General features: G+C 38.5%; 1 protein-coding gene across 3 annotated transcripts in view; it reads left to right on the forward strand.

Annotated features, from left to right (window-relative positions):
• Nucleotides 1–17,437, forward strand: part of RPTOR (regulatory associated protein of MTOR complex 1) — a 409,502-nt gene extending 392,065 nt beyond the window's left edge. For all 3 annotated transcript variants that reach the window (XM_026667263.2, XM_026667262.2, XM_087955978.1), the window contains 3 exons: nt 13,515–13,631; nt 14,298–14,427; nt 15,321–17,437. In XM_026667263.2, the coding sequence (XP_026523048.1) occupies nt 13,515–13,631; nt 14,298–14,427; nt 15,321–15,389 (316 nt within the window). In that variant the 3' untranslated portion in view covers nt 15,390–17,437. The remainder of the gene's footprint in view (nt 1–13,514; nt 13,632–14,297; nt 14,428–15,320) is intronic.
• Nucleotides 17,438–23,024: the final 5,587 nt, after the last annotated feature.

The raw sequence follows: 23,024 nt of genomic DNA on the forward strand, positions 1-23,024 counted from the left end.
TCTGTCCACCAATTAACTCATGATTCAATCCTGGAGTGGCAAAAGGAAAACCTTGTTCCTGAGGACAATTTTTGGGGGAGAAGATTGATTAGAACAAACTCTACTCAAAGTAGTTGACAAAATTGTACAGCTCTGCAGCTAATTATCAATCTTATCTAAGATGGGAGAGCTAAATTACAGGTAGCCCTCGACTTACAACCACAATTGAGCCCAAAATTTTTGTTGCTCAGTGAGACAGTTGTTAAATGAGTTTTACTTCATTTGACAATCTTTCCACAGTTGTTAAGTGAATCACTGGAGTTAAGTTAATAAGTGAATCTAGCTTCCCAGTTGACTTTGCCTGTCAAAAAGTCGCAAAAGGTGACCATGTAACACTCCAACTGTCACAAACATGAGTCAGTGGTCAGGTTTCCAAATTTTGATCATGTGACCATGGGGATGCTGCAACAGTCATAAGTATGAAAAACAATCCTAAGTCACTTTTTCCAGTGCTGTTGTAACTTTGAATGGTCACTAAATGAACTGTTGTAAGTCAAGAACTACTGTATACAGGGAGGACAGCAGTATTTGCAAGAGGGAGCATCTCAGTCCAAGAGAAAAGACTTTTCAGTTGAATCTCTTGGACTCCCACAGGACAGAAACATCAGTATTTCAATTGACAAGTCTGGAAATGGGGCCCAGTTTTTAGGCCTGATTTCTTTATCCTTAGGGGGAGGATCAGGAAGAAATGTGAGCTGATAGCTCTCATTTTGAAAACTTTAAAAGGAATAATCTTCCACTTTAAATAGGAATTTTTTTTTTCTGACACTGAAGCGAAAGGGAAGATTTGGGTAACTAGCCAAAAACAGGAATTTGTTCATTAGATCTGTAACTTCCCTTTCTTTCAAGAACCAAGGCAACAGACTGGGTTCTCCCTCCAATGGTCCCCCCCCCAAAGTAACCAAATTGAGGTAGGCTGGATTGACAAAGAGAGTTGTCTGCCAGTTGAGCTTTCATGGCAGAATGTGGCCTTGAACCCCATTCCCAGTCCTTTATCTTAACTACTAGATCACATTGGCACTCACAAATCTTTTGCTAGCAAGAAAGGAAACTTAAAAAAGAAACAGTGGGAAAGATTTCATTGCATGTTCTGAGCTTATTGCTATGTGAAATTATTTCCCTGTCTAGCAAATTTTTGTGCATAAATCCATTTCTTAATCTCAATAAATATGAGCACTCTCTCTATTAAGTGCTCCATTCATGGGACAAGCAGAATATAAGTTATTGCCTCTATATTGCCATTTGGTTTTTTTTTTAGAGAGGTTCTTCTTTGGGTTAAGAAAGCATATAAATTCTCTGTGATATAATACTTTCGCAACTGTTTGGGCAGCAAATTCTGTCATCTTATTTTCCCTAGGAATGAAATAAAGACTTTTAATTTGCAGGATGTGAAGTTCTGTGTGATAGTTTCCTTTTAGGATATCATTTATTAAGAATTTTGCTATTCTCTATATTGCCATTTGGTGACTTTTTAGAGAGGAGGTTCTTGCATTTGAGAAAAGAAAGCATATAAATTCTCTGTGATGTAATACTTTCTCACAACTGCTGTTGGGCAGCAAATTCTGTCCTCTTTTCCTACGGAATAAATAACTGGATATTAAGAAACCTATTTCTTTTAGGTGAAAATTGGTTTTAAGCGATGAGTGGGAAGAGAGAGGATTAAAAGAAAACATTTGTATGCTAAGATTTGTTGGAGCAGATGCCTTAAGGATTTGAAGACTAGAATATATTGCAATAAGATTTTAAACAGATTTGGACTTTCTTTCTCTTGGATTGATATTGCCCCAGAAGGAGAAAGTGAGAATTCTGCCTTGGTTTGGACTGACTGATAACTTTGGGACTGTTTTTTTTATTTTATTTTCTTTTGAATATTCTGGTTGTTGTAAGAAGAAAGAAGGGGAAAAGAAAAGAAAAGATTTATAATGGCTCTTTCTGTTGAGGAACTAAGAAAAGAATATGAACAAGCAAAAAAAATGGTAAAGATGGTGTGGAAGAAGCTTTCCTTTTCTTAGAAATGGCGCTATTAATTATCAACAAACATTACAACAGATGAAGACAGCAGAGGAACAAGAAAGAAAGAAAGGAGCCATCTTTAATGAATCTCAGAACTTGATCCAGAAAGAAGGAAGAGAGAAAGAAAAGAAAAGAAGAGAAAAGAAGAAAATTAAAGGACTTAAGGACTTAAGATCTAAAAACATTTAAGAAAGGGAAAAATAAGGTGCAAAACCAATATGATGATAGTAAACAAAAGGGAAAAGGAATACGACAGAGAAGGGAAGCTGGCAAGGCAGAGGCTAGAAGAAGGGGGGTAGAAAGGTTTGTTGGGAGAAGAAAGAAAGGGAAAAGGTGGAGAAAAGCTACAATGTCTTGAAATTAAATGAAAAAAGAAACTTTTTTGGATAATGGATAAAGTATAATTTAAAAAAAAAAAAAAAAAGATTTTGCAAGGTACATAAGATGAGATGGTAGTATTGTAATGATTTAAGAGTTGATAAGAGATTAAAATGTTAAAATGTTTAAAAATGATTGGCTTTAAAACTTAATAATAGGGGAGGTTTAGAATATTGTTTTAATTAAAGAGTTTAATAAGACTATGGTATTGATGTTATTATAAAATTTTTATTATAGTATCTTTTTTTAATATTTGGATTTATTGTCTAATTAATTATGTTGGATGTATTAGTTAGATAGAATGTACCAAGCAAAATCGGATTGGGTATTAGATATTATTTTAAAGATTAATTTGATTAACTTAGGGGAGATAGAAAGGCATCATACTCTGATTAATGATTTCAGGAGAAACTTATTTTCTTTTTTTTTTTATAAGGAATGAGACAAAGGGATGATAAAAATGGACAAAAGATATAAATATAATGATTCAAATTAAGATGATTAATTAAGATAGAAGTAAGAAGTGTGAAACATGTGGGGAAGTTAATATAGAAGGCTTAGAATGGTAAATAAAATAAGTAATGATATGTAAGATGAGCATGAATATAATTGAAGTCCATGAAGAGAGAGACACCTGGGTCCAAGTTACTTTCCAAAAGATTTTTTTTATGTTTTGTGTGTTGTGTGTATATGTCTTTTGGGGGAGAATTAGTTAAAAATTGTAGAAATATAGATTGAGAATAATGGTAACTAAGTCAGAAAGAAACAGATGAAATAATAATAATGATATTGAATAAGAGTAAAGAGAAGTAAAGAGAAATTGAATAAGAGGTTTTGGTATGTTGTATGGAAATGGTTTAAAACAGAATTATAATTTATCTGACTTGTTAAATTGACAATGAAAAAGGTTTAAACATGTAATGAATAATGACAATTTGTGTGTTTTAAAAATTAATAAAACTTGTTTAAAAAAAAAAAAAATAAGCAAATCCATAAAGCTTTAATATTTCCATCCTGGGGTCAGCAAAAACTCCTTAAAAGTCCAAGCCTCTTTTGTGGATCCAATAAGAAAACCTATTACAAACCATTTTATTGGTATACCCCCTAGTTCTTTTGTATCCTTCCCATGCCTTTTTTAATCTAACTTTGTGGATCAATAAACCTATTCAGCCATTTTTTTGGTATTCTTTTTTAAATCTTCAGCCAGTATCTTTTGTATATCTAGTAAAGTGTACTTTTCCAAATCATTCCCTTGGATGTTATCTGTAGCTCTACTTTCTCTGCTTTCTCAGTCTTCATAGATAAAATTTGTTCCACAGCTGTCATTCCTTCATTAAGAGCTTTTGGACATAGTCTATCCATAGATGCAGATATCATTACTGACATTGTTTGTTAGTTTATAAAATTTATAGGCCGCCCATCTTATCCCAAGGTAACTCTGGGCAGCTTACAACTATAAAAGATAAAAACTATGTAAACTAAAAACATAAATTAGGTTTTTTATGTTTTAATTTATTTAAATTCAATTAAATTCACAGCCCAATTAAAAAATGGGGGAGGCAGGAGCAGGATGTGAGGGGAGGTGGGATCCACTGTTAATCAATCAACTGCTTCCATTGTGATGCTCTCCCACTGGAGCCCCAAACTAACTGGCAGAGCCAGGCCTTTAGGCTCTTACGGAAGGTCAGGAGGGTTCGGACCGACCTCACACTGGAGAGCAAGATGTTCCACAGGGCAGGTGTTGATATTGTAGTTACTTGTTTCTGGCTCCATTCTTCAAAGATCTCCTTTAAGATCTCCTTGTAATACAACAATGTTTGTGTCATTTGTAAGTACTAACCGATACCAAGAACAGACTTTTATGTTTTTTTCTTTCTGTTTAGAATCTTTAGTCTCCTAGTATCAAGTTTCTGCAATCATAAAGTCACTTATCTTGTTATGACTTACAATAGCCAGGATAGCCAAAATAAACCTGTTTCCTATGAGAAGCTGTTTTCTTATACTATAGTTAATTCCAAAACCTTATAGTAAAAGTCAACACTCCAAATGTATCTAGAGCCTTAATCCATTTACAACTTTCTTAGATCAAATTCTTATTTAGCGTTTTGTGTTTAATTCAAATTCTTTAAGTTCTTAAGCTTACAATTTTTTTTCTTTTGTTCAGAGTTGAACAAACTCACCTAATGACTTGTTGTTCCTAAGGTCTTTTCAGATTGGTAAATAGACAATTTCCGAAAGTGATTAGAAACTTAGTGTCCTTTAACAGGTTCGGATGTGCTTGTGAGCAAGTTGACTGATCCTTTGTCTCCCCGTACTCAAACCCACAGAAAAATGCTACCCTGCAGTCTCCTCATCAGGAGCAGCCATTCAGAGCACATTTAGGCAATCTCTCATCCTGTCTTTATCCAGGGAGGTTCTTTGCCATGGTCATCAGCTCTGCTTTTGCAGAGACATCTTCAGTTTGTTTGTTTGTTTGTTTGTTTGTTTGTTTGTTTGGTTTGTCAATTCCTTACAAGATAATAGGTATAAGTAAAAACATAGTTATGAATATATGGATACATATAAGAAAAATAAAAAAATAAAAGAAACAATAGGACAGGAACGGTAGGCACGTTGGTGCACTTATGCACGCCCCCTACAGACCTCTTAACAAAGGGGTGAGGTCAATAGTAGACAGTCTAAGGTTAAAGTTTTTGGGGTTTGGGGAAGAACCCACAGAGTCAGGTAGAGTATTCCAGACATTGACCACTCTGTTGCTGAAGTTGTATTTCCTGTAATCAAGTTTGGTGCGATTACCCTTGAGTTTGTATCTATTGTTTGCTCCTGTGTTGTTATGGCTGAAGCTGAAGTATTCATTGACAGGTAGGACATTGCAATGTATGATTTTATATACTATACTTAGATCGGACCAAAGGCGGCGTAGTTGTAGGTTTTCTAAGTCTAGAATTTCAAGTCTGGTGGCATAAGGTATTCTCCAATGAGTAGAGGAGTGGAGAACGCTTCTTGTGAAATATTCCTGGACTTTCTCAACTGTGTTAATATCAGATACGTAATGTGGGTTCCAGACTGATGAGCTGTATTCGAGTATTGGTCTAGCAAATGTTTTGTATGCTCTAGTTATTAATGTAATATTACCAGAGAAAAAGCTACGTAAGATTGGGTTAACAACTCTTAATGCCTTTTTAGCTATGTAGTTACAGTGGGCTCTAGCACTTAGATCAGAATTGAGATGAGAATTCCAAGGTCCTTGACAGAGTTTGGATCATCAACAAGGTCTTGACTATTCAGCTTGTATTTTATTTTCTGATATTTTTTTGCCAATATGTAAGACAGAGCATTTACTTCTTGAGATTTGAAGTTGCCGTTTGTTTGACCAGGTCTTTTTGAAGAGTAGCAGTATTGTCTGTGGTGTTGAATAGCTTTACATCATCAGTGAAGAGAACACAGTTGCTCTTAATATGATCACAGAGGTCATTTATGTAGAATATGAAGAGAGTTGGTCCTAGAACACTGCCTTGGGGAACACCACTGTTGACAGGTACCCCTGGAAGTCCCTGTGTGGTGGTTTCCTCAAAGCCTTGATTCTGAATTAACCTCCACAGGCTGCCCTTGCTATTGGGTAAGCGTCAGAGTTTTCAGCAATAGCATTTCTCATTCAAATTCAGAAGGGACTCAAATGTTCCTTGAAACAACAGGGTAGGTGTTGACTCCCATATAACTTTCCTATTATCTTCAGTAACATGCTGTTCAGTTTGTTTTGCCAAAAGAGAATGCAATTCAGGCATGCCATGAAGAATTTTGATACAGCAAATTTCCTGAAGCTAAGGAGACCTCAGGCCAATTGCTATATAGAAGGGGAAGAATGTAATCTTTGTGAATACACATTGAACAGGATGCCCCAGAAGAAAGGCAAGCTAGAAATGTATTTTGCGAATCAAGGAAATAAGCAGATATGATCACTAGGTTAAATCTGTTGTGCAAATCCAGTGATAGAGTCCTGGCTAATACTAGACAAAGCCCTGAGCTTCCCAGTGTAAGTCAGTAGCAACAGCAGGAGCTGACTATCAGCTGATATTGCCTAAAAGATGCGTGACTTCATTTCTGTCATCCCAGGACTAAGCCCCTTTGCCTCCTTATGTACTCACTACTGGTTATTTATTTAGTATACTTGTATCCCACATGGTCCCATGCTGGCGTCTAGCAAAATTCAATAAAGAATAATGAACATCCAAATAAAATATGTAATATTATGAAACAATACACTAGTCACAAATCAAAAGCAGTCTAAACTGGCAAAACAAATCATGGCTACAACATTAAAAGCAAACAAAAAACAAACCCACATAGCCCTTCCAGGAGAAAGGGTAAGCTATAAAAGTAAGTTATTAATTTGGTCTTAAAACATGCCCAAAAAGTGCACAGCTGAAGAGCGCAGATGTCTTCCACAGTCAGAGGAGGGAACTGGTAGCACACGAGCTGCTCCCCAAAGAGCAGCTGATGCCAGGGCAGCTTTCTTCTTGGGCAGCCTACAGAACTCGGGAACCCACTGGGTCCCCAAAGACACACACACACCCCAAACCACCCAACAGATCTTTCAAGGGAAAATTTCTTTGTCTAAAGCAGGAAAAGCCCCCTTTACCAAATTTGAAATCTGGTCGTATTAGGCACATGCAGCATTTCTGAGCCTGGATGAACAATGTAATTTAGGGTGACATTCCTACACTCCACCCACTATGCCATGGCAGGAGAGATGCTGAAAGTTCCTCGTTAAGCAACTTCTGATAGTCTGCAGGTTATTCACCCTGCAATCCCAGGAGTTGACTTCCAGCACATATGGAGGACACCCGTTTTAAAGATGTTATAATTGCACTGGTTGAGCAACAGTATTTAAAGAACATAGATTCACAGCCAGGAAAACCTAAGATCATGAATATGGACATTTATTGACTTAGAAGACAGCAAAAGATTAATTAGAGATCTGTGTGACAGAAAGGTATACAGAGGAGAAAAATAATCATCTACCACCCCGCTCCTCTTTCCTCCTTCCTTCACAGGTAGAGAGAGCAAGGTCAGGTCTAACTTCAGAGGTGTGATCTGTCTGCAAGAGAAACACCAAGCAGCTTGAGTGTCTCTTTACTTCTTGTGGGATCTGGGGACATCTCTTTTTCTTTCTACACATTCTGCTTTTATGATTGTAGTAAGAAAGGGCACAGAAAAAGTGACAGCAGTTGTAGATAAACAAATATTGTCATGTCTTTTCTTCTGCCTGTGAAACAAATCTAAAAATCACATTCCTTTGACTCTGAACAAATTACTCACAATTACTTTTGTTTTTCAGCAGTAGGTAGATATTTCAAATAATTTTTACCCAGTAACTAAGTCTCAAGCACTACAATGACCAGAACTCCTTGAAGGTGATGTGAGAATCTCAATGTTGCCTTAGCCCAATAAACCTTTCCAAAAGAATTGTCAATTATTTTAGTACAAATGTAGTCTTAAGAGTGAGAGTCAACTTTAGGGACAGAATTTCTGTTTTTATTGATTGTAGCGATGGATGTAAACAAAAATGCAGTAAAAGCTGTTGTAGCACATACAGAATCTTTTGTTAGAAGGATTTTTTTTCTTTAAGATGATTTGAATCTAATCTGATCACTCAGTTATATGTTGCTAGCAAATTACAATTGTTCACTACTTCCAATGCAGAAATTTCTATTTCTATTTAGATTGTTACAGAAGCAAGCCATTAATTGGTAGCAAGGCATGGAAAGACTCCTTGTAGGAGTGTGCAAAATGTTTTGGACTCCAAATGGTTTGTGCTTGAAATGCTTGGCTTCAAATTCACTGCAGGTGTTCCAAACCATTCATTCCCAAAAGTGTTTTGAGGTGGAAATGGCCTGAGCCTGAATAGAGATTTATTTGAGCATGTGACACTTCCAAGAGAATTGAAACAAGCGTTTTGTGAACTCAAGGCCACTATTTCAAACCCCAAAGAGGTTGTTTGAAATTCAAAATGTTTTGTCACTCAGGAGGCCGTTTTAGTTTTTGCAGCACTAACAATGCCAGAGCTGGACCATTTTAGCATAATAAATAAAGGTCTCACTCTGTGTAAAAATGGAAGAAACAAAGGCTCTGAACTATACAGGTTATTCAAGAAAGTGTTAGGGCACCAGAAATATAAACCATTGACTTATTTCTATAATCACTTTGCTGCTCGTGCTGTGTGATACAGTGTACCAGTATAAATATTTTAATCAAATAGTTGGGTGGTATGCATGGTAATATACATGGTTCAAATTGTTATTTTGGAATACAAGTCTAGACCTACATCTATCTTACTTCTCCCCACCCCACCCTACTCCACCCACTTTAGTGCCCCTGTTCTCTCTGTAGGGCAGGTGTGCTGCATGATAACGTTGCTACACCACTGGCAGCTTAACACCAGGTGTGAAAGTTGGGGCATCTTCTCCTTGTGGCTTTCATTTCATAGTATTGAGTACTGGCAACTGGATTTTCTAATTGCCTGGCTGAAAAATACAATCTTTTTTCCCTGCATCAGTATCAGTTGTGTGTTGTTGTTTTTTACTCAATTTGAAGGCCTCCAATTCTGATGGACTGTGACTTCCATCATTTGCAGACAACAAAACTAGAGATTAACAAGTTTAAGACAAGCTGGCTTAGACCATGGTTTATCTTTCAGGTAGAAAGGAATTATAAGCTCTCAGCCTTCAAGCAGTTCACTATCAGCTTCCACCTAATCTGTGCACAGTGAATCAAATATTGGTGCTTCCATCATTCATCCTATTATTAGAGCTCTGTTTTTATTTCCATATCAGTGCACTATTGCTATTACAACTCTTGGAGTTCCTCCATGAATTAGTACACTCCCGATGGACCTGTAGCTGCCATTCATTCTCCCTGTGGAAATCCTCTTTTGATTGATTTTTTTAACCATTCAGATAATTCTGGAAGAATGTGACCCTCCCAGCAAAAGGTCCTGCTGAATACAGCTAGCATTGTTAGTAGCAGTAGCAGTAGTAATAATAATTAAATGCTTTAGATATTAGTCTCCTAATAATTAAAGGGAAATGGTCAAATATTGGAACATTCTGCAGTCTGAGGAAAGGGCAAGACCTAAAGAAAAGAAATTAATGGTAACAATCAAAGAATCCTGCAAAAAAAAAATTACTGACACTTTTGCAAAGAGAGACATGTTTTTGGAAGCCTTTGGAAATAGGCAGCATACAGATAAAGGAAATAAATACATTAGTACCAAGAGAAGAGAATATGTGTAGCTAAGAGTTGAATATCAGTGCACTAATTATGTTACCTAGTTGGGTAATGAAACATCCGCAAGAAAACAACCAAGCTCAGAGAGCACTGAGGACCCCACAAATACATTCATTCCTAAGAAAGAAGGCTATGGGCATGAAGGACAAATATAAATTAGTTATAGTCTAGACAGGAGAAAAATAACTGTAGAGCAGAAATAATCTAGGTGGTATGTGTTAAGAGGGAAAAAAATAAGAAGGACTGGCAGTTTGAAGAGATTTTAAAAGAAATAGTAATAACTGATAGATCCAATAAGACAAGTAGATAAAGAAACAATATCCCATATGGCGGTTATAAAAGAAGGAACAATAAATAACCTTTAATAAGGGGAGGAATCCCATGTGCAGAAATAGAAGAATGAAAGTAGAAACAGTCAAGATTAAGTTAAACACTGAAATTGTCAAAACAGACAGAGCAAAAAATATTAATTACAGATAGTAATGTAGAAGAAAATAGAGAAGAACTAACAGATATATATTAGCAACGTTTCGGCAGAATCTCATCTGCCATCATCAGCTTCTGTATTGTGTTCGTCTGTGAGTCAGATTTTCACAGCCGTTTCAGTTTTAAATTTGGGGCTAGCCTACTGCTGTGCCAGAATGGTTTTTTCTTCATCCTGATTGGTTGGGAGTCTTGCTCTGTGTTTATTTGTCTTGGAGTTTGCTTTGTTCTGCTTGATTGGTGTTTCTAATATCTTCTGTCTGTTTTGTAGCTTTTTTTGTCTTGATTGGCTGGCAACATTGTGTTTCCTGTATTGGAGGCTTTTAGTGCGTCTTGGCTCCGAGTAAACAGACGGCTATCATTTATTAGGAAGCTGGGTGCCTGGTTGGGGTGTGTTTGAGCTGGAGGTATCAGGGGGGATCTGTTTGTGCCCAGGTGTTTGCCTGGCTTGTGGTGTGGAGATTTTTTTGTTTGTGAGTGCAGGCTTCCAAATAATTGACAGTCTGGTGGAGTCATCTCTTCTATTCATGCTTTCAGGTCTTTTTTCAATCTCTATGGCTTCTCTGATAATTCTGTAGCTGGGGTTTTCTATAGTGGCTAGGGTTTTGGTTCCATTGAAGTTGATGCTATGACCTGCGGCTTTCATGTGTTGGACTAGTGAGGAAGTGTGTTCCAGCTTTTTTACTGCATTTTTGTGTTCATCCAGGCAGATACTTATTCTTCTGTTGGTCTGTCCAATGTATGTGGCAGGGCATGATGCACAGGGGACTTCATATATGCCTTGGTTTTCCAGGTCAATTTTATCTTTGGGGTTTCTTAGGATGGCTGCTATTTTTTTGTCTGTTTTGAAGGCAGTCTTGATGTGATGCCTGTGTAGTATCTTACTGATTTTGTCTGTAGTAACTCTTATGTAGGGCAGGACAGCTGTTCCATAGGTCTGTTCATTTTCTAGGTCTCAAAAAAAATCTTCACACCACAAGCCAGGCAAATACATGGGCACAAACAGACCCCTCCCCCGATACCTCCAGCTCAAACACCCCAACCAGGCACCCAGATGAAACCTAGCTTCCTAATAAATGATAGCCGTCCGTTTACTCAGAGCCAAGCCACACTAAAAGCCTCCAATACAGGAAACACAATGTTGCCAGCAAATCAAGACCAAAAAAAAGCTACAAAACAGGCAGAAGATATTAGAAACACCAATCAAGCAGAACACAGCAAACTCCAAGACCAATAAACACAGACCAAGATTCCCAACCAATCAGGATGAAGAAAAAAACATTGTATATGTATATATGCATATGCATATGCATATGCATATATACATATACATATACATATACATATACATATACATACATACATACATATATATAATTAGATTTTTTAAATTTTATTTATTGCATGATTAATCTAGTTCCATAAAAGGGTAGAGGAAAAGTTAAAATCAGTATTCATTCATTTCTGAACCACATGAAGAGGATGCTATAGTATTTTTTAAAATCAAATTATTTTTACCTTTATTTACAATAAGGGCACTACAGATACGATTGCTAAACTTACCCAAGGTCATAGAGTCTAAAAACTGAAGGCTGACCCTGGAATGAGCTCTGCATGTTTCATGCCATTGCTGTTGGCAAAATTATTGGCAGTTTTCTTCCCTTTTTACAGCTGCAGGAACAGTGGATCACATACAATTAAAGTTTTGTTTTAACAATGGTTTGGTATCAGAAACTTTAAAATATTGGAATTACATTGTTTCTCCTTGTATGAAAAACAATCTGTGTATTTAATTTAGAGTGTTTGATTTCCAACAGGGGCTAACAGCATCTCTCTTTTTTTCTGCTTCACATATTATAATTGTCTTCCTTTCCCTCTTCTTTTCTGTTCCTTTCTCTTCCTAACCCGCCATCACACACACACACACACACCCAGGTGTTCCTAGGTTTGTTAAATTGAAGTAGTCTATCACACCTTTATTTGCCTTCTGCTGGAACACATTCTTTCAAACTTGGCAACTTTAAGATGTGTGGGCTTCCAACTCCCAAGATTCTCCAGACAGCTGAAGGCCACACATTTCAAAGTTGCCAGGTTTGACGAATCATCCCTTGAGAACTCTCTAATGGCAGGACCAGGACAGGTAACATCCCAAGGGCTCCAGGATAGACCCTCTCAAATCTAAAGGTCCTTGGCAGCACCTATTGCTGCCCTAATGTCTGAGTTCTTGATGTGTCTGAAGAAAAGCAGCTTTAAAAGCAGCTAAAGATTTCCCATTACTGCCTGCTACATTTCAATATTGGCATTTAAATGATTGCACTGACATTCAAGGCTTTGACCAGACTTATTGATGCCATTTTTGTGGTTTCTTTTTTCCAGTTGTTTGTGATCATTTCTCTTAATGCAAGTGCAAGAGAGGCTGAGGTCAATATTCAATATTCCAACAATCTTAATTTGAATTTCTTGGTAATTATTATATAAGCTGAATGACACTCCCTCCACTTTCAAAATCATTCATTCTAAAAAAATGTCACAAACATGTCTTAAGTTACTGCTGCCTGTCTGTGATGTGCGTTTGTTGTTAAACAAACCCAGTGTTTGCTATGGTGCTGTTTTCCCAAAAAACAGAAGTAACTGTCAGTTTTCAGCAAACCATCATCAGACATAGTCAAATGACCATGGGACACCGCAAACAGCCTTCAGTGCATCCAGAGTGCAGACATCTGACCATGGGCTGACCATTGGAACTTTGAATCCGGGTCATAAGTCCCCTTTTCAGGTAGGTCATAAGTCAAGGACTATCTGTAGTCCAGGTAAGAAGCATAACCAAGATTATTAGCTCTATACTTATTGTAAGGTTACATTGATAAGTCTTGCAAATCTTTTCCCTTCTTTATTTTTAGTCTCTGGAAAACTAGGGAGGGTCCCTTCTGAGACACTTCCTATACCCCTTTTGTTTCTGTGGACTGAAATACATTTGGCATAGTAGTTGTCTAGGTTGAGAGTCTTCCTCCTTTTTCCCAGGATCATTACACATGGTTGGAGAAATAAAAAATGAAATGACCCATACCGTATGCATTATTACCTTATATATAAATGAGCTGAATCAAATATGTTCGTGATTTCTATACTATCTCGAGTTTTGTGGATACTTCCTGAAAAAGAGGCTCACAAGGATGAACAAGGCAAAGGAGAAATGTTGATAAACTAATCATTAACTTGCTTAATTTGACACTAATGAGAAGTTTCTGAGATACACCGTCTCTTTTCCATGTTGGGACAAGTTATTAATAGTCCGTTGCTTCATCTGTCTGCAGCGTAAATGGAGACGTCCGTTTCTTTGATCCAAGAATGCCAGAATCAGTAAAGGTCCTCCAGATAGTCAAAGGATTAACAGCTTTGGACATTCATCCCCAAGCCAACTTATTTGCATGGTAAGATCTAAAGGTTTTCAGCCAAGGAGCTTTTTGTTCTTCCAGAAATCATAGGAAAGAATTACTTTATTCTTAAAGACACTTCAGTTTCTTTTCCTTAATTAAGCATATCGTATCTGAATTGCAAATATGTGGACCACCAATAAATGGCAGCTTTTTATGAGTTGTATGTATCTCTTTGTTACCATCTAATAATCATCTCCTTTTTGCTGTCCATAATATATTTTTATTTTAATATAAATAATACATCATTTCCTTTGCTTTGTGAAGCTGTGTCTTATCTCTTAACATTTTCCTTAAATTCAGCACCTTGGCTTTTGTTCATTGTGGTTAAACTCACTGAAGAAGCATTTCCTTTTTTGAGAATAGCCAATGTCCTATGTCCAAGTTCATCAGCCTGCCATTTGAGCTATCAAATCAGACCATCCCGAAGTTGCATGTTCTAATCCTATACCTGTGACTTTTGTTGAGCAACTCCATCTTTTGCTCCAAGATTGTTTTTGGAAGAGGTTATATTGAACATTCAAAGAGTTTAAAAAAAACAACAACTATCACTTGGCTGGTATGAGATGTCTTGGAATCCATAGTAGATTAACAGAGCGGAAAAAAATCTGCTCTTAGGTCTTAGCCTTTGGAAGTTTAACATTGTTCTGTTTTACTTTGCAGCGGTTCTATGAATCAGTTCACTGCTATCTACAATGGGCATGGTGAGCTGATCAACAATATCAAGTATTATGATGGATTCATGGGCCAGAGAGTAGGTGCCATCAGCTGCCTAGCTTTTCATCCACACTGGGTCAGTCCCTTTTCTCTGATATAGAACTTCACTTCTAGAATTGAATGTGTTTTTAAAAGCAGGATTGGTAAAGGTATCCAGAGGGCATATCATTCATTACAGTTTTATAATTTATAAATGGCATTACATTTATTATTTTAGTTTTAGGTTTCTTACAATGTGCTTTTACTGTACTGTAAGCTGTCCCAGGAAAACTTGATTCTGGAAGGCAGCACAGAATATTAAAATAAATATACATATACTACACTAACGGTTCATTTCACAAAATTCTAATGCTATTCCTATTACTAGATCAGAAGGCTCAAGTGCTACTGAATGAAAAAAAAACTCACCTGTTTAACATGTGAGAATATTTATGAGCAACTTTTATGCATTTTTTTTTAAATGAAAGTAAAATCCAGTCCACAATAATGAAGCCGCCTCAGCTTGTCGATATTCCTGATCTTTCAGTCAACCTGGTGCCTATTTTATTTAGTGAGGTGTGGATAAAGTTTGAGCACTCACCCAGAGGAAGCTTTCTGTATATTAGACAACCTCATGGCTGTATTGTATACCTCAAACCCCTGAGAAGTTGCTAGCAATTTTCTTGCCTCACTTCAGAAAAACAGCTAGCTGTTTCCCTGCTTTCTGAATCTCCCTGCGATGAATTGTAGGCATGAGATTCACCCTCCCTCCATTCACACTGAGACAGAGAAGGAGGGAGGTGCCTCTGCAGTGGTGAAACGAAAAATGCCTTTGATCCTAAAGCCAATCCCTTTCCCTTTGTGGGAGGAGGAAAGTTAGTGCTAAGCACACATTTTGGCTGCCAATTAAGGCCAATCAGAATTAATAAGTCCCTACTTCTACCTGTGTACATAATGTACTTTCCCCCCCCTCTCTTTCTCTATCCACAGCCTCACCTGGCAGTTGGAAGCAACGATTACTACATCTCTGTGTACTCGGTAGAGAAACGAATCAGATAACAGCGTGTGACTGCTTTGTCAGGGCTGGACATCTTCTGGCAGGCGAAACCATGCCTCACTTACGATGTACATAGTGAAAATATGACTTGAATGTTAGTGTTGGCTGCTGCTGCTGCTGCTGCTGCTGTGCAACCCCGTGACTTGAACATTTTTTTTTTCTTCCTGACTTAGCTACTGATGACTGCATCAGAGGGGAGGGAGAGAAACGTGGTCTTCTTCCTAGCCGGAACTTCCAGGAGCTATTGGAAAAGGAGAATTTAAATTTTCAGCGAGTTCCACCACCCGCCACCACTACCACTACTAATGACTGCTTCTCTGGTTGTTTAAACTTCTTCTTGGAAGAGGGATGGGGTTTTCCTCTAAATCAGGAATGAATTCAGAACATGCTCTACTGTTCCACAGGTTCTTCCTAGAAAGTCTGTGGCTGCTACCTGTTTTGTGCCAAGTGCTGCCCTGGCAGTTGCATGCTAGCAGGTTGCCTGATTTGGATAGTCCATGCGTATCTTTCCACTCTGTATGCCACTGGCCACCTCTGTCATTCGCTGTCCTGCCAGGAACAAGAGGAAAAAAATTAAAGGAGAATCTTAAGGGAGAGAAAGCGAGAGAGAGAGAGAGAGAGAGAGAGAGAATGTTAATGCTGCAGATAATAGAGTTGGCTGCCACTGTGGAAGGGAAAATAGGAAAGTACCCCCAGTTTCGGTGATGTTTATTGGAATACAGGGGTACATCTGAGTAGCTACAAGAAAAAGCATTACAGGGCAAGAGACCTTCCCCTTTTATGCCCTTTCCATCCTTAAGCAGTGACCCTCTGCTCCTTTTACTCATGGCAGAACCCCTTAAGCACAAGAAATGGCCTGCTACCTCTGCATAGACAATAAAGATTTCACTTGTTGTACCACTGCCTTAAATCCGCCCTCCCTCCCCAATTCTGTCTTACAGAAGTGCTATTGATCAGCTTATTAATGGATGCAGGTACCTGCAGCAGGCTTAAGGCCAGTGCCCACATAGAAGTCCTTTCTCTGCTTCAGACACTTGCACAGTGGCAAGCTCTGTACATGCCCAGGACTTTTATATTCGCAGGCGCCACGTGATCACTGCAAAGAACGGTTGATTTCCCATACTACGGAGATCATGATCTGGCCAAACCTAAGAGAAATTATTTCATGTAGAAAACTGCCTCAATAGCTTAAGTTCAGAAGGCCTTCCTTGAATTGTGTGAATTATACCTGAATTGTGTTAGTTCTTCTGGCGTTGGCTCCAAGGGCAGATGTCCACAAAGCTGTGGAGAAGCATGAAAGCGAAGTCTCACAACTGTGAAGAGCAGGGAGCCATCCTCTTCATCTTCTCTATGATGGAACTGAGCATTGTCTTGCTTGCAAAATCCACCTCCCAGTTCTCATTATGAAGCCTGCTTTGTGCGTAGTTTGCTAGCCGAGAACCATTGCCCAAGCTGCAAAATTAGTGATGGAAATAAATAAGTGGGTGATTTTATACCCCAGTTTGCTGATTCGAGTGTCAGCTCTGCTGGAACATTTAATCTTTGTCCTGTCCCCCCCCCCAATTGCCATGCCTGTCCCTCCCCAAGTGGCATTTAACTCAGGGAAGGTTAAATAGTTGATTGTGCTCCTAAGCATCAAGTCAGAGTCTGGGATCCATTTATAACTGACTTAACCTACACAATTAAATGAGGATTTGATTATTATTATTTTTTGTAACCTATATCCAATGTGTTTATTTCAAGAACAAGATTCCTTGTGCTTCCTCTCAGCTTGCATAGCCAGAAGTAAGGCTATGGTAGTTTTTCTTTCAAATGCCATCATTTTTGAAAGGAAGAGCTGTGCTTTTTTTTTTTTTTTTTGCAAAGATCTAAGATGGTGATCCAATCATGAAGTTTAACCAAAACTCCAGAAAGCACCCAGCTTACACAGTTCACTTCTCTATTTATTTTCAGGAAAAATGAAAAGGAGTAATAAACCACCAGACGATTGTAATGTAAGAGTAAAACAATTAACAAAATAAATGTTAATAAAATGTAAATGCCAGAAGAAGCCCTTGGTCGTTAGGGTGTACTATTGTTTCGATGCTGTGAAAGAAACCTGGGGAAGGGATGGGGAGGGAGAGGAGGAGACAGTTTCAAGATGGTAGCTCTCCTTTCTTGGGCAGAAGAAGAGAAGGTAAGCACTGCTGCTTGGATATCCTGCCTCGGCTGCCTTAACTTTTCTGCAAGAGCTACAGCTATTCTTTGATTTTCAAATTGGCTGGGCAGAAAATGGTCTCTGTGTGTCTTATGTGTGTGAATGTGTATGTGTGAGCCTGGAAAATCGCCTTGGCTCCTGTTTGCCTGTGATCTACAGCTCACTCTAGAGAAGAAACGGCAAACAGAGAAAGAAACGAGTATATGTGAAGCCAATAACTCCCAATCTCTGCCTGCCTTGACATATGTGGGGCTTGCAACCATATATCAACCTTTCAGGTGTAGTGAAAACTAAAATTGGGGTTTGGGGCAAATGTGATATTCAGAAAAAATAAGACTTAGTATTTAGTTTTTGTTGCTTCTGGGAATAACAAAATACGACGTATAAACATTGCCCCAAATCAAAGCAAGTGAATTTGGGGGGAAAATAAGTAACCTGGGTGAATCTCAGATGACAGCGCTACCAACTAGATATGCTTCTTGATCTTCTACACAGCCCTCAAGATGATAGAAGTTTTCCTCTTTTTTACATTTTTAGTAATATATTGCATTTAATAATGCATTGGCTCTAAATATGACTTGCATTCTGTCCTCTCCATCTTCACAAGAAGAAGATGTAACATCAATACCTGGGAAGACCCTGGAAAAGATCTGCGAACAACTAGAAGCAAATAAAGTTATACCTAATAGCCAGCACAGGTTTGTTATAAAAAAAAATCATGCCAAATCAATCTTATTTTATTTTTTGATAAAGCGACTAAATTAGTAGACCAGCAAAATGCTGTGGACAGAGTATACTTAGATTTCAGTAAGGCATTTAACAAAGTAGACTGCAACCTACTTGGTAAGCTAGGAAAATGTGGTATAGACAACATCACCACCAGATGGATTTGTAGCTGGCTGACAAACGGCACTCAACAAGTAGTCCTTAATGGTACTGCATCCACATGGAAAGAAGTAAGCAGTGGGGTACCACAAGGCTCCATCTTAGGCCCAGTATCTTCATAAATGATTTAGATGAGGGAATAGAAGGGGAACTCAACAAATTTTCAGGTAACACTAAACTGGCAAGAATAGCCAACATCCCAAAAAGATTTTGACAAACTTCAACAATGGGTCCTATCCAACAAAATGAATTTTAATATGGAGAAAAGAATTTTTTTTTCATTTAGGCAGAATAAAATCAAAGGTATAAGTACAGATTAGGCGAGACCTGGCTCAAAAACAGTAACTTGGGGATGAGTCCTAGTAGATCACTTGAATAGGAGCCAGCAGTGTGCAGCAGCAGCCAAAAAAGCTAATACAATCCTGGGTTATATAAACGCATAGAATCAAGGTTACATGAAGTATTAGTACAACTTTATAAAAGTATAGTAAGACCACACCTGGAATACTACAATCAATATTGGCCACCATACAAAAAAGATGTTGAGATCTTGGAAAAAGTTCAGAGAAGAGCAACTAAGATGATCAAAGGCCTGGAGACTAAACCATATAAAGAACGGATGCAGGATCTGGGTTGGAATTAGAGGTAATGTGATAGCAGTATTCCAGTATCTGAGGAGCTGCCACAAAGAAGAGGAGGTCAAATTATTCTCCAAAGCACCAGAAGGCAGGAGAAGAAACAATGGATGGAAACCTAGGAAAGAAGCAACCTGGAATTAAGGAGAAATTTCCTAACAGTGAGGACAATTAACCACTGGAGGTTTTTAAGAAGAGACTAAACAATCACTGATCTGATTTGGTATAAGGTCTGCTTGAGCAAGGGGCTGGATTAGGAGACCTCCAAAATCCCTTACAGGTTCTATTCTATTCTAGTCTTAAACTACGGGTGCGATCAAGCCTCTGATCACATTTTGTGATGAATATAAACTCGTATTTTATTTGTAAAGCTAATTGAAAGTTTGATGCAGGTAGTCTTGTGTCGCATTCAAAAAGTTGGAGAGACTATAGTTCAGGCACTATTTTGTGTATCATGCTTTATTGTATAAAGAAGCCCAAGCTCTAGTTTTTCTAACATAAAGGGCAACATAAGACATTCTTGTTCTCATTTTCATACAGAAATTAAAAGGATTGTGAGAATCGCTTTACAACCTTTCCAGTGGTGGGATTCAAAAAAATTATACTACCGGTTCTGTGGGCGTGGCTTGGTGGGCACGGCAGGGGAAGGATACTGTAAAATCTCCATTCCCACCCCACTCCAGAGAAGGAGCCAGAGAATAGATGGGGGTGGGGCCAGTCAGAGGTTGTATTCTAAACTACTCAAAAGTTCCGCTACCGGTTCTCCAGAGCTAGTCAGAACCTGCTGAATACCACCTCTGAACCTTTCACAACTTGATGCATTGGAGATGTGTGGGATCGTAATTCCAATTATCTGCAACCAGCAAAGTGTGTTGAGAGACAGATTTTGTAGTCCAAAAAAAAGACATTGGGTAAATAGTTAACTGGAGCCAGGAGCTGTTTGGCCATAAGCTTCCTAGATAGGCCTTTACATGCTGTTTTTAAATGCCTCTCCCTCTCTTTAGCAGAGTAAGAGATCAGTATTAATAGGATTGATATAAAGGTTGCAGAGACCGTGCTTTGAAATCTATAAAACCAACATACAAATTAGGGCACATTTTTCTCAGGGGTGGGATTCAATTGGTGTTACTACCGGTTCGGTGATTATGCTAGGTAATAGGTAACAGCCAGTGTGAGTGGGTGGGCCAAACAGCATCAGACACATAACCGGTTCTGTGTCTGCTGCTCTTCAGAGTTACCGGTTCTATAGAGCCGGGCAAAACCGGTAGCATCCCTGATTTTTCTCCTCGAGATAAGGTGCATTATTATCTCTTCCATTTTATTTTTCTAATAACTATGTCACAACAATTGAACCGATATTGGCTGGCCCCAAATCACTCAGAAACATTGGCTAAGTGGGTTTGAGTTTGAAACGTGCTGTGCTTGGATCATTCTGTGTTCAGAACAGCCAGATCTGTGCAAGGACTGAGGCGTGCACGTTTCTGTCTGAATGTGCAGAACACATGCATTTGGAACAACCAGGAAAAGTGAGGTAAATCAAAGCCGCCTGTGAGGAAAGAGGTAGTGGAAAAATTGAGGAAGAGAGTACACCATGTTTGAATTCAACTCTAACCATGATTAAGGCAAGGAAGATGCTGCCAAGATTGCTCAACAGACACGCAGGGGGTCGGGTGGTAGAGAAGAGCCCAAGTCACACCAACCTTGCTGTACTTGCCCTACAAGACCCTCCAGAATCTATTTTAGCTGAAATCTGCAACAACTGAGCTGTTGCAGAATTCAATTAACTCTATGACCTGCATAGCGTAATTCAGTGGAGGATCCCAATCAAAAACATGTTTTCCATCAACAGCACAAAACACTTTTTGTGTAATAGGAACCCAGTCAGCACATACAGTGCCAGGATTCAAATATTTTAACAACCGGTTCACCCAGGGTCAGGTTGGCTGTCATGTGAAGAGTGGCTCATCCCCTCCAGCTCTGCCACACGTGGGACGAGCCTCCCTCAATGGCCAACCTGACCCTGGGCAAACCGGTTGTTAAATTATATCCCCCCTGCTATCAAAATGGATCTTGGGCACTGCGCTGCAATGGAGAAACAGGAAATGGAGTGGCTGGCACAAGGGAAGGGGGAGCAGGGAGAAGAAAGAGGGAAAGCGGCCTTCTTCCCTTATGCTGGCCACTGCATTGCTCATTCCTCCATTTGCAGTGCAGTGCCCAGGAGGGGGTGTAATTTAACTAGCGGTTCATGTGAACCGGTGTAAACTGGCTGAATCCCACCACTATCTGTATGGCATTCTTTGCCTGTCAAAAGAAACAAGTCTTAAACAATTGTAAGTTGCAACATTGGTTCAGTGGTTTTGATATTAAAAAACATTTCCTGATCAAAATGACCATAGGGTGGATTGTGAGGGAAAGGCTTTACAACAAATGCAAAGTATGTGTGCTGTTTAATTTGATTTTAAATCAATCCTGGCCTGGCAAATTGCTTGCAAAGAGTGTTATGAATGGAGGTGGAGCAGGATAAAAAGTCTCCCATGCAAATATCCTCAATGAAATGCCACCACAATAAAGAACAAAAGACTAATAGGTCTCTCAAGCTTGTCTGAAGCTTTTAAAAAATTAATTGATATGGTGCTTTGCTACTTCTTAGTGGAAGTAGTTACCATGGGAACTATAAATGAGCTCAGTTGGTGGTATATGTTTTAATCAAGTGTGATGACTGTACTAAATTACTGATAATTTTAAACAAGAAGGATGCCCATCAGTTACACCGATTATAAATTCAGGGTCTTCTATTCAGGAACTTGTGGCTGTTATTCTACATGGGTAGCAAATTCTGTGGGGAAGCATTTCTATAGTGATTACAGGTGCTCCAATTACCTGTTTATCCTTACCGTTAAAGTGAGGAGTGCTCAGTCTCTCTAGTTTTATTTATTGGTGCGCCCCAATCCCAACTTCTACCTGAAGGTCAGTCCTTCTCAGCTTTCCCGATATTTGTTCATTTCACCTCACCGCTATTAACATAGAAATAAGCCTATATTGCTGATTTTCCATTTAAATCACAGAGGGGTGTAGCAGAGCTAGCCACAAGTTATTTAAAATGGGAAATATACCTTTTGGTCAAGCTTGAAATTGCTAGTTTGGGAATATGCACCAACTCTTACAGAACACAGCTTGTACAGGTAGTCCTCAACTTACAACCATTTGTTTAGTGTCTATTCAAGTTACTATGTCAATGAAAAAAGGTGACTTATGACCAGTTTTCACACTTAACGACCATTGCAGAATCCCCATGGTTACATGATAAAAATTCAGGTACTTGGCAACTGGCTCATTTATGACGGTTGCACTGTCCCGGGGTCATTTGATTCCCCATATGTAACCTTCCCAGCCAGCATCCAACAAGCAAACTCAACGGGGGAAGCTAGAGTCATTTAACAACTGTATGATTCACTTAACTGCAGTGACTTGTTAAACATCTGTGGCAAAAAAGGTTGCAAGATGTGGCTAAATTAACTTAACATCTGTCTTGCTTAACAATGAAAATGTTGGGCTCATTTATGGTTGTAAGTTAAGGACTACCTGATTTTCGTTGGATAGCTAGGAACTATCCATGGTACTAATGGGATTAACCTAAAGCAGCATTTCTTAAACTTTTTGCTCTTCGTACTATTAACAATTATGGAGGACTCTAATTATTTCTAACAATTATGGAGGCTTTTGTTTGTATGGGTTACAGTTATCAATAATTACCATATTAAAAATTAAAGTGGATACATTCACTGCTGCTTCCACGTCTCACAATTGTTTGATGGCATTTTAATATTGCATTGTATTTGAAGATTGGCTGTCAAATCATTTTGATCTTGTGGCTATCTGAGAGGATGTTGGGGGACATGCAGTGATCCTTGGACCACACT

Source organism: Notechis scutatus, chromosome 2, assembly GCF_049901735.1.
Source record: "Notechis scutatus isolate UNSWTSFEM ecotype Mainland chromosome 2, rNotScu1.2, whole genome shotgun sequence".
Lineage (NCBI taxonomy): Eukaryota > Metazoa > Chordata > Lepidosauria > Squamata > Elapidae > Notechis > Notechis scutatus.